The 12,090-nt window shown below is 40.1% G+C and overlaps 1 protein-coding gene across 15 annotated transcripts in view; it reads right to left on the bottom strand.

The window, feature by feature from the left end:
• CCDC170 (coiled-coil domain containing 170) overlaps positions 1-12,090 on the bottom strand; it is a 95,845-nt gene that overhangs the window by 51,283 nt on the left and 32,472 nt on the right. For 10 of the 15 annotated variants that reach the window (XM_086318349.1, XM_086318350.1, XM_086318353.1 and 7 more), the window contains 2 exons: positions 8,606-8,747; positions 3,382-3,567 (listed from right to left, as the gene is read on the bottom strand). The exons of 1 other annotated variant lie outside the window; for it this stretch is intronic. In XM_086318349.1, coding sequence (XP_086174475.1) covers positions 3,382-3,567; positions 8,606-8,747 — 328 coding nt within the window. Of the gene's footprint in view, positions 1-3,381; positions 3,568-8,605; positions 8,748-12,090 lie in introns of those variants that run through there. 4 more of the 15 variants (XM_086318354.1, XM_086318360.1, XM_086318361.1 and 1 more) reach the window with 3 other exon arrangements.

Here is a 12,090-nt window from a genome sequence, read left to right as displayed (position 1 = left end):
TTTTCCAAATTTGCTGTCATATTGAGTGCAGCACTTTCACAGCATCATCTTTCAGGATTTGGAATAGCTCAACTGGAATTCTATCAACTCCACTCGCTTTGTTCATAGTGATGCTTTCTAAGGCCCACTTGAGTTCACATTCCAGGATGTCTGGCTCTAGGTCAGTGATCACACCATCGTGATTATCTGGGTCATGAAGATCTTTTTTGTACAGTTCTTCTGTGTACTCTTGCCATCTCTTCTTAATATCTTCTGTTTCTGTTAGGTCCATACCATTTCTGTCCTTTATCGAGCCCATCTTTGCATGAAATGTTCCCTTGGTATCTCTGATTTTCTTGAAGAGATCTCTAGTCTTTCCCATTCTGTTGTTTTCCTCTCTTTCTTTGCATTGATTGCTGAAGAAGGCTTTCTTATCTCTTCTCGCTATTCTTTGGAACTCTGCATTCAGATGTTTATATCTTTCCTTTTCTCCTTACTTGGCTTCAGAAAATAAAATGTACCTTTTCACCGAAGATATGGGCAATCAAACAGTTTCAGCAACAATGGAACAATCTAACACTATTTGCTTCTAATGCAATTCAATATGAAGTTTACAACTTTATCTTTGAAATATTCCTGCCAAAAAGGTTTAACCTGAATCCAATACTGCCTCTAAATCCAACTTTACCTGTATAGGGTATAGTTAAGCAAGTTAAATACATCTTGAAGAAACAATCAGGCCACTGCTTTGTACTCTGTATGAGAAGTCAATAACATCTTTTTTAATGCTATTAAAAAAAAAACTATAAAAGCCTAAAAATAACCAAAAAATGCAATGGATGAACCTAGAACGTACTGCAATTTGGGGAAAAAAACAGCTATAAAAGACATTCTTGTAGAAAATGATTACATTTGAAAGTCAATATTAGATGTGTATTATCTATTGCTGTGTAAAAAATTAGCCCAAACTTAATGGCTTAACACAACAAACATGTATTATCTCACAGCTCTATGAGCCAGAAATCTGGGACCGACTTAGCTGGATGTTTCTGATTCAAGGTCTCTCATAAGGCTATAATCAAACTGTTGACCAGGGCTACTATCATCTCAAGATTCAGCTGAACGAGGATTCACTTCCAGTCTCACTCATATGGTAGGTGATAGGCCTCAGTTCCTGGGCTCCTGGGCCATGCAACTTCTACCTGAGTGCCCCCCATGTAACACCTGGCTTCCCTCAAAAGCAGTGACTCAAGAGAATTCAAGAGAGTGTATCTAAGACAAAAGCCACAGTGTTTTTATAACCCAATCTCCAAAGTGAGATTTGACCACCACTTCTGACATATTCCGGTCACAGGAAGTGAGCCACTTCATCCAGCCCACAAGGGGAGGGAGATTAAACTTCACCTTTCAAGAGTACAAAAAAGGAGGCTTGGAAACCTCCATGAGTAATCGATACTGTGGCATCACTGTTGACTTTTAGATGTGATAATGATATTGTGGTCATGTAGGATAATGTCCTTATTCTTAAGCTTCAGTGGTCAGAAACAATACATATAACGTCTAAACCTATTTTCAAGTGATTCTGCAAATATGTGTACATGTGTACCAGGTAATAAAGCAAATACAGAAAAGTGGTAACAATTGTTGCATTTGGATGTATAATAAATGGATGCTCACTGTATTCCTTCACCCTTTCTATATGTGTTTGACATTTTTCTTAAGAAAAAGCTGGAAAAAAAATAATTATTTGAATGGTATCCCCTCAAAATTCAAATGCTGAAGCCCTAACATCCAGTATGATGGTGTTTGGAGATGGGGCCATTGAGGGATAATTATCTTCAGATGGAGCCATGGGGGTGGGGTCCTCGTGTTGGGATTAGTGGCTTATAAAAGACACCAGGGATCTTGCTAATTCAGTCTGCCATGTGAAGATACGGCAAGACAGTGGGTGTCTGCAAGCCAGGAAGAGAACTCTTACCCCCTTGATCTTGGACTTCCCCACCTCTGGCAATATGAGAAATAAATGTCTGCTTTTCAAGCCACCCAGTGTATGGCATTTTGTTATGAGAGCTGAAGCAGACTAAGACAAGGTGTTGAAATGATTGGAGTGACTTGGTAATGGTGGTAAAAATCTTTTCTCCTTTCACACGGTTAATGTGACAGAAGAAGAAATCTAGTGGTCAGAAGGGCTCTTTGATGCAGGGAATTGGAGAGAAATAGAAATTATTATCATTACTGGATCACTTTCACATTCCAACTTCCCATGTCACCTCACCTTGGCAGTGATGTCACCATAGACATGGAAGACCTCAGGATTTCCCACGAAGATAGCTCCTTCACTGAGTCCTGCCAATTCCAGAACTCCCTTCACAGCCGGTGGGACACACTGAAACTTCACCCCTCATGGAGCCTCTTTTTCTCAGCATTAGTCAGTCTTTCATTTTAAACTCCATCTCCTTTACTCTTCAATTTTCTCCTACGTATTTTACTAACTGATGGCACTAGCTTACTTTTGGTTTTGGAAATTAACCCCTATCATTAATCCCACAATTAGTTTCTTTGACAGAAAATTTTAAAAAGGATTATATAGTGTTTAAAAAAACATACAGTATTAATTCCCATGCTCAAACAGGTTCTCACTCATTTGGAAAGATCAAGCAACTAATTATATAAATAAAAGTTCAGAGGTAAGAGTCACTTCCCTTGGGCAATGTCTCTCAAAATTAAAACCCCTGTATCCTTTCAGCCAGCAAGTCTACTTTTGGGATTTTTGTCTTGCTGACAGAGTCTCACATATGAAAAATGATGGATTATTCCTAGCGGCCTTGTATATAATACTGTGTAGTACCTTACCAATTTTTCAAAATAAACAGAGAAACATTGAGTGTGCAAAGTTGTTGCCATGTGTGTTAAACAATAAATAAAAAGAATAAATATATGCATATAGAGTATTTGTAGAAAGGTATATAAGAAATTATTAACAGAGGTTGCCTCTAGAGAGAGCAACTGGGTGGTTGGGGGGAAGGGATTGGGGGACACTTCTCACCACATTCTCCTGTGTCCACTTAGAATTTTGCATCTTGTGAATGCATTGCCTCTTTGTTTAAAAAATAATAATAAGTTAAAAAAAATTTTTACTCCTTATAATTCAACCAAATAAGACACTTTAGTACACATGTTTTACTTATTAAGTGTTTTGCATTTCTTTTTTTCTAATTAGAAAAAAGCTGTATCCAGAGGCCTGATCAGGTCACAGAGTCCCATGTGCCCCCCAGCCCTTCTGCCGAGAGGAGCCTTTGGGAATTGTGGTCGGTGACACCAGTATGCTCATCCACACCTGATTTTGAGTCTCTGCCTCATAAACATGATCACAGATGCACACACGTGCTCCACATACTGTACCTGGCTCAGCTGGCCTTTCTCTTCAATGTAGGAGGCAGCTTTTTTCTGCTCTCTGTTTACTTCTGAAGCCAGCCTCATGATTGTCTCTCTGCTAGCTTTTGCCTCCATCTCATGGACATTTATAGTCTCTTCAAGAGCAACAATTTGTCCCTTCACAAATGCATTTTCCTTGCACAGCTCTCCAAGCTGAAGAGAAAGCAATTACAGCTGTCCTGTAAAAATTGGTAATTTCATACTACTCTCTCTAAGCAACTCTGATCTATGTACCCCAGTGATCACATTATCACATGAAAACAGTAAAGGCACTGTTCCTCCATCCACTCAAAACATAACATTTTCAAAGGCAGCCTCTAAACTCTCTTGTTATGGGCAGACAGGATAGGCAAATTGAAATTAATCAAAAGGTAGCTACAAGGCAACAATGATGAGCATTCAGCCAAAAGCTTTCAGACAGAACAGGCATTGGCAAGCCCCTGGCTGCTAAACACTCCAGGGATGGTGATGTTTCTACAGAGTTACAGCAGGCAAGCAAGGAAGTTCAATTCAGTCCACGTCCGCTGGCACCAACTGATTATAAGGCGTCACCTGGCACAGAGGAGGAATACAGAGAAGAAGGCAGGACTCTCTTTATTTCAAAAGAAAGTCCTTCTAATTAATATAAGCATAGAAAAAGTCCTGAATAACATGCACAAACCGTGGTTATCATTGGGACTAGCTGGGCTTTTCACTCTCCATGTTGTGCATTTGAGGGGCTAGCTGGGAACATTAATAAGATCTGTATGATTTAGAAGGAGGGAAAATAAAACCAACCAGGCTCCTGGCCCCAGGGAAACAGCCATGCAGACAGCACAAGGATGCCTGTAGGAAGACCTGAAACTCCACAAGACATGGCCAGCATGTGTGTTAGGACAATCTGGGGAAGTGACGCATCTTTAGCCTCAACAATTTGCCAACATGGTGCCCTGCTCCTGAATCAGAGCTGTTCCCTCTCTCTTGAACACTTTTCCTTTCCAACATCCTTTTATTAAAAAAAAAAAAGAAAGAAAACTTTTAATTTTATATTGGAGTATAGTTGATTATGTTGTGATAGTTTCCAGTGGACAGCAGAGGGATTCAGCCATACATACGCATGTATCCAATCTCTCCCTAAACTCCCCTCCCATCCAGACACATAACATTGAGCAGAGTTCCCCGTGCTATACAGTGGTTTCAATATCCCTTAAAAGTCCCCATTCCAGAGGGCACACCTTAGCCAGTCTACCTAAACTAGCATTCCATGCCTCTAACATGCTTTATGGTCTTTCCCCCGAACCTGATTTGTACTTCTTCACTGCTCCTTTTACTCGGGGGGGTAATATTGTATACTTCTTTGTTTATTGCCTCTGCATCTTCACCCACAACAGTGGAAGCTCTTAGGTGGGCACAGACTTCATCTTGTCTCATTCACTACTCTATCCCAACACCCAGAATACTGTCTATCACATTGTAATCACTCACTCAATATTTGGGAAGTGGATGGATGGATGTCAAATAAGTTCTTAGAAACCCTTCTTTTCTACCATCTTTCTTTCCTTCAGTTCAGTTCAGTTGCTCAGTTGTATCTGACTCTGTGACCCCATGGACTGCAGCACACTAGGCCTCCCTGTCCATCACCAACTCCCGGAGTTTACTCAAACTCATGTCCATTGAGTCGGTGATGCCATTCAACTATCTCATCCTCTGTCGTCCCCTTCTTCTCCTGCCTAATCTTTCCCAGCATCAGGGTCTTTTCCAATGAGTCAGCTCTTTGCATGAGGTGGCCAAAGTATTGGAGTTTCAGTTTCAACATCAGTCCTTCCAATGAATATTCAGGACTGATTTCCTTTAGGATGGACTGGTTGGAAATCCTTGCAGTCCAAGGGACTCTCAAGAGTCTTCTCCAACACCACAGTTCAAAAGCATCAATTCTTCAGCCCTCAGCCTTCTTTATAGTCCAACTCTCACATCCATACATGACTACTGGAAAAACCATAGCCTTGACTAGATGGACTGTTGTTGGCAAAGTAATGTCTCTGCTTTTTAACATGCTGTCTAGGTTGGTCATAACTTTTCTTCCAAGGAGTAAGCGTCTTTTAATTTCATGGCTGCAGTTACCATCTGAAGTGATTTTGGAGTCCAAAGAAAATAAAGTCTGCCACTGTTTCCCATAGTTTCCCTATTTACCATGAAGTGATGTTAAGCCAACTTTTTCACTTTCTTCTTTCACTTTCATCAAGAGGCTCTTTAGTTCTTCTTCACTTTCTGCCATAAGGATGGTGTCATTTGCATTTCTGAGGCTATTGATATTTCTCCTGGCAATCTTGATTCCAGTTTGTGCTTCATCCAGCCCAGCGTTTCTCATGATGTACTCTGCATACAAGTTAACTAAGCAGGGTGACAATATACACCCTTGACGTACTCCTTTTCCTATTTGGAACCAGTCTGTTATTCCATGTCCAGTTCTAACTGTTGCTCCCTGACCTGCTTACAGATTTCTCAAGAGGCAGGTTTCCTTAGAGGGTGTGTATACATGTATTTATGAGGTGAAGAGAATAAGGGAATGGTTTTGAAACTGGAGAGGTTTTGGTAACCTCAGGGAACACCTGGTGAGTGTTGAAGACAGCAGGCTTTTTACTCTTGACCAGTGATTTCTATGTAAGATGGGGAGCGGGAGTTCCCTGATGATCCAGGGGTTAAGAACTGGCCTTCCAAAGCATGGGACATGGATTAGATCCCTTGTCAGGAAGCATGCCTCAGGGCAACCAAGCTCATGCACCGCAACTAGAGAAGCCGTCATGCACTGCAACGAAGACCCAGTGCAGCCAAAATAAAGAAATAAGGTGAGGAGTTGCTAGGTGATTGAGATGCTAAAGCTCTAGGGTCCCAGTATCTGTTTAAAAATATAGGTTATATTATCATTCAGGTACAGTGAGGCCAACAAATCAGGAGAGACTGAAAGAGTTTGCTGTTCTCAGCTCCTGAGAGAAGGGGGCACACCATGCCATGTAGGGCCACCCAGGGAGCACCAGGGCTGGGCAGGAGACAGAGGGAGCCAGGGTGAAAACATGTTTTCCACAGGAAGAAAGAGGTGAGGCAGGGTGGGCAGGCTTAGGGTTGCCTAGTTTGAAGAATTTCAGTGGGTTCTGGAGTGTGGGAGCCATCTCTAGTTATCCGGCACCTGGCTCTGGGGTGATTGGTTGGATAGTGGCCCAGAGAGTAAAAATCTGCTAGAAGAAGTGGTTGGGGTGTGGGCTGCTCTGAGTTCGGTGGTTTGCATAGGAAAGCTGTGCACCCAGGAGAGTCATTTACTAGGAACTGGCTCACCCTGGAACTCAAGGTCAGCAAGGCCCCAGATGTCAAGGCATTAGAAGAAAATAAAAAGGCGAGGTTAATATGGTTTCAACACAGGTTAGTACTTGGAGATTGCCTGTGAGGTGGGAAAGGGTGTCTTAAGGAAGAAGCATTTTAATTGTCTTCTCTTTTCCCCACCACTTGCTTTAAAGATAAGCTTCCAAACTACAGTACAAAGTAGACTTTTACAGCCAGCCTTCCTGGTCACGTGTGAGCAACAGAGAGGAGGAGAAAGAGCTGAATCTAGCACCTTGAGGGAATTAGATGGACCTGGGACGGAGCAACCAAAACTCATCAGTGAGGTGGAACTTCCTGAAGTAAAATGAAATCATTTCACAGCTCTCCCAGGGTACACACGGGATATTTACTAATAAACCACTGAGGGGAGGCCTTTGAGAATGGCCATATCCCCAGTGTTCAGGGCAGCACTATTCACAACAGCCAAAACATGGAAGCAACCTAAATGTCCATCAGCAGAGGAATGGATAAAGAAGATCTGGTACATGTATATAAGGAATATTATTCAGCCATAAAAAAGGATGAAATAATGCCATTTGCCGCAACATTGATGGACCTAGAGATTTTCACCCCTAGAGTCTGGGATTAACATAAACACACCACTGTATATAAAACTAGGATCTACTGTATAGCACAGAAAACTATACTCAATATTTTATAATGTCTGGGATTAACATAAACACACCACTGTATATAAAACTAGGATCTACTGTATAGCACAGAAAATCATACTCAGTATTTTATAATGTCTGGGATTAACATAAACACACCACTGTATATAAAACTAGGATCTACTGTATAGCACAGAAAATCATACTCAATATTTTATAGTAACTTGTAAGGGAAAAGAATTTGAAAAAGAATATATATATACACACACACACCCGTATATGTAACTGAATTATAGGTATATGAATCACTTCACTGTATACCTGAAACTAATACAACATTGTAAATCAAGTATACTTCAATTTTAAAGAATAAACAAATAAAACACTGTTTTAAAAAAGAATGGCTGCATGGAAAGCCATTCAGAAGCAAGGGTAGGTACAGAGATATGGTGCCCATTCAAATACCTTCAGGTTCCCTAATGAATCACTGCAAGCCAAGTGAATTATTCAGTTGATATCATTAATTTCCATCTCAATGGCAACCTACCATCACAGCAGGATTTTTATTTTTTGGCTTAAGCATAAAATTAAAAAGTACTATAGAGCTAATCTTAGCCTGACACACAAGTATCCCCAAAATGACATGCAGCTGGTTCTGGTTTTTAGTTGTGTGTATGTGTTTCTGACTGTACCTAAAACAAACAAAAATCTTCCTAAAATATATCATTTAAATGAATAATTACTTTTATTTGACAATCTAAATATATTTTAAGCAAAAAATCAATCCCTTCTGGAAATTAAGTAAGTAAGTATTGGTCACTCAGTCATTTTCAACTCTTTGTGACCCCATGGACTGTAGCCCACCAGGCTCTTCTATCCATGGCATTCTCCAGGCAAGAACACTGGAGTGGGTTGCCATTTTCTCCTCCAGGGGATCTTCCCAACCCAGAGACTGAACCTGGGTCTCCTGCACTGCAGGCAGATTATTTACCATCTGAGCCAGAGAGAACTTGTGGAGAAAAATTAATCCCAAATAATGCTAGAAAGAATCTTGGAATTGAGGCTCAGAGAGGTGGTATGGTTTTTCCCAGATCACACAGTTGGTTAATGCTGTACTGGCTCCTGTCCTGTTCTCCTGCACCCCGAGACTTAACCTCAGCTCCTCTTCATGGCACACATCAGAACAACTATTCAATGCATAGTCATTTTAGTCTTCATACAAGCACCTTAAGAATTAAATCTTCATCTGATGCTTTTTCATTCTTCTCTGGATCTAAGCAGTCACGAAGTTGAGCCAGAAATTCCTCATGTTTCCTGCAATTCTGTGAGACTTGATTCTTATTCTCCTCGTTTTCCTTTAAACATTTTCTATTGGTCAAATAAGAAGTAAGTTTTAACACCAAAGAAGATAACATTCATCAAAGTTCAGTACTTGAGCCCTCTGTTGGGAAATAACCAATCATCATTTTCAACACAACATAGTTTCCCAGATACAGAGTACATAATTGTTTTAAAAGCCTAGTTAAAGAAGGAGAAAAGTGGAAGCAACTCTGGAGCACCTATACTTTGCAAAAATGTAGGGAGATCTTCATGTCATCTTAGCAAGGAAGACAGGTTATCTGCCTCCTGTCCTTGACCTTTTAGGATCTGCAGAAGGGGCAGGTGGTCCTCTAGATCAGGGGTCCCCAACCTCTGGGTCATAGACCAGTACCTGCTGTCAGATCAGTGGCAGCATTAGATGAGAAATGAAGTGCACAATAAATTCAACGTGCTTGAATCATCCTGAAACCACCCCCACCACTCCCAATCCATGGAAAATCTATCTTTCATGAGATAAGTCTCTGGTGCCAAAAAGGCTGGAGTCTGTTGCTCTAGATCAAACACGGATCCATGACTCAGTTGAGGCTTCATGGGGGAAGAAAGAAAGTAATGCTACAGTGGGCTTAGAGACCAAGCTTTGGTCACTATACAATGATCCATAAGGGTTACTTAGAGCATTCCTTGATTCACGGCCAAGGGTGAAGTGAAGTCGCTCAGTTGTGTCCAACTATTTTCGACCCCATGGACTGTAGCCTACCACACTCCTCTGTCCATGGGATTTTCCAAGCAAGAATACTGGAGTGGGTTGCCATTTCCTTCTCCAGAGGATCTTCCCAACCCAGGGATCGATCCCAGGTCTCCTGCATTGTAGGCAAACACTTTACCATCTGAGCCACCAGGGAAGTCGATTAAATATAATTAAAAAATACATCAGAAGCAGAGGATGTGCCCACCTCTAGAGAAGAGAGGTGTTCAGTCATCAGCAAAGATCACAACTAGTTTTTGCACATCTAGAATTGTTAAAGAGTACTGAAATGGGCCAATCAAGGAAAATCAGTCAATTTATGCCCTGCTGTGAATATTTTATTTCGAATCTCAGATAGGTTTGCTGAAATAGCATGGTCTATTTCTAATGCTTTAAATGCTAAAAACTAAGAGAACATTAAAAAACAGACATATTTTAAAGGCAAATTAGAATCATTTCAATAATTTGGCATCATTTTTAGTACCCTAGATAATGAACATGATTATTGCTTTCTCTTTTTACCATTTTAAGTGTTTATAACAACACTCTAATGTTACTGCAAATTCTTTCACACAATTCAAAGATTAACAAAGTATGTAATTGCATATACTCAAAATCATGCCATATTTCTATTTAGAAAAATGTATAACAATAAAAGACCAACATCAATATTCTGAGTTCTAATTTTTAACATATGAAAAGTAGTATGTATTCAGTGTCTCTAACTCATGAAAGTCATAGTAAATGCCATGGCTCTGATTAATTTATGTATGTGATTCAATACATTTACTCCAAGATTTCAATATTACTTCTCTATTCCAGGAACTTCTAAACTATTACCACTTTTATTTGCATTTCACTTTGACCTAACAAAGTTCCAGGCATCCACCATAATGACATAATCATATAAATGTGAAAATATGAACATATATGGATCCTCATTGCATTTTGGTTTACAATAATTTTTTGAGTGGAACTAACCTAAGTGTCTAAAGGAAACAACAAAAAGAACTGGTTAAGTAAATTATGATTTTAACATGCAATGGAATATTACTGGCCATTAAAAAATGATATAATGAAAGAATTTTTTAGTATCTATAACATATTATTCAGGAAAAATATTTCACTACATGATGCCATTTAAGTACAACTGTCTGAATATCTGTTCAACAAACTGTGAACTATAGTTTTTCTGGAATCATAAGGTTTTGAGTAATTTTCTTTTTGACATTTGTGGGAATATATATATCCCACAAATGAATATATCATTTGTTTAATAAATATTTGTTGTGCACTTACTATGCATCAGGCTCTGTAAAAGGTGCAAAAGATACAGTAGTAAACGAAACAGATTAACATCCTTGCCCTCATGGGACTTAGGTCCTAATTGGGAAGATGGACAATAATCAAAAAATAAATGTATGAAAAATGCATAGTATATTATAGGGCTGAAGGAAAAGATTAAGCAGAAAAGGGAGTAAGAAACATTTAGGGGGAGTGGGGTAAAATTGGAGATGCAGACTAGATTAGTGGCAATGTACAGTAGTAAAAATTTAGATTTATTTTGATGATAGAGATAAATGATGAGATTTACTGAAGCATCTAGGAAAGGAAAGCAAGGATGATCCAAGATTTTTGCCCTGAACAACTAGAGGAATGGAATTATCATTCAGTGAGATTAGGAAAACCACAGGACAAATTTGTGGAAATACTAATTTGGACATGTTAATTTGAGATGCCTGTTGGACATCCACGTGAAGATGCCCAGTAAGTCATAAGATATGCAGGTCTTAGGAAGAAACGTGGGAGTCATGAGCATTTAGGTCATACTTTAAGTCATGAGACTGGATGAGAGCACTAAAAGAGTGGATTTGGATAGAAACAAGAAGAGAGTTCCCTGATGGCTCAGTTGGTAAAGAATCCGCCTGCAAGGCAGGAGACCCTGGTTCAATCCCTGGATCGGGAAGATCCCCTGGAAAAGGGATAGGCTACCCACTCCAGTATTCTTGGGTTTCCCTTGTGGCTCAGCTGGTAAAGAATTCACCCGCAACGCGGGAGACCTGGGTTCGATCCCTGGGTTGGGAAGATCCCTTGGAAAAGGGAAAGGCTACCCACTCCAGTATTCTGGCCTGGAGAAGTCTAGGGGTCACAAAGAGTCGGACACGACTGAGTGAGTTTCACTTTCAAGGAGAGAATCAAGGACTGAGCCCTGGGGCCCACCAATACTTGGAAGTCAAGGAGATGAGGCAGATAAAGCCAGAGATCATGACAGAGCAGCTAAAAGGCAAGATCAAAAGCAGGCGTGCGCAGTGCCCTGGAAGCTAAAAGAAGAAAGTGGTTCAGGGGGAAAAGCCAACTGTTGACTGACGTACTGGAAGATCAGATAAGACTGATCATTTAATTTGCAGTGTGCAGTCACTGGTCACCTTAATGAGTGGTTTCAGCAGAGTAGATCTGAGAGAGGAGACAAATTGGCACAGTGAGTACATACAAACATGTTTAAGGAATTTTGCTCTGAATGGAAGGAGAGAAAGAGGACAGGAGCTGGAAGCACTGGGTTTTTGTTTTTAATCTTTTTAAGATGAAATAAGTAAAATAAATACCAAGTGTTTTATTAGTAAAGGGATTTAAGTTATTATACACAGA

Source organism: Bos grunniens, chromosome 9, assembly GCF_055505025.1.
Source record: "Bos grunniens cultivar Pamir isolate PY7600 chromosome 9, Bosgru_T2T1.0, whole genome shotgun sequence".
Lineage (NCBI taxonomy): Eukaryota > Metazoa > Chordata > Mammalia > Artiodactyla > Bovidae > Bos > Bos grunniens.
This window is presented reverse-complemented; position numbering and strand designations above follow the sequence as displayed.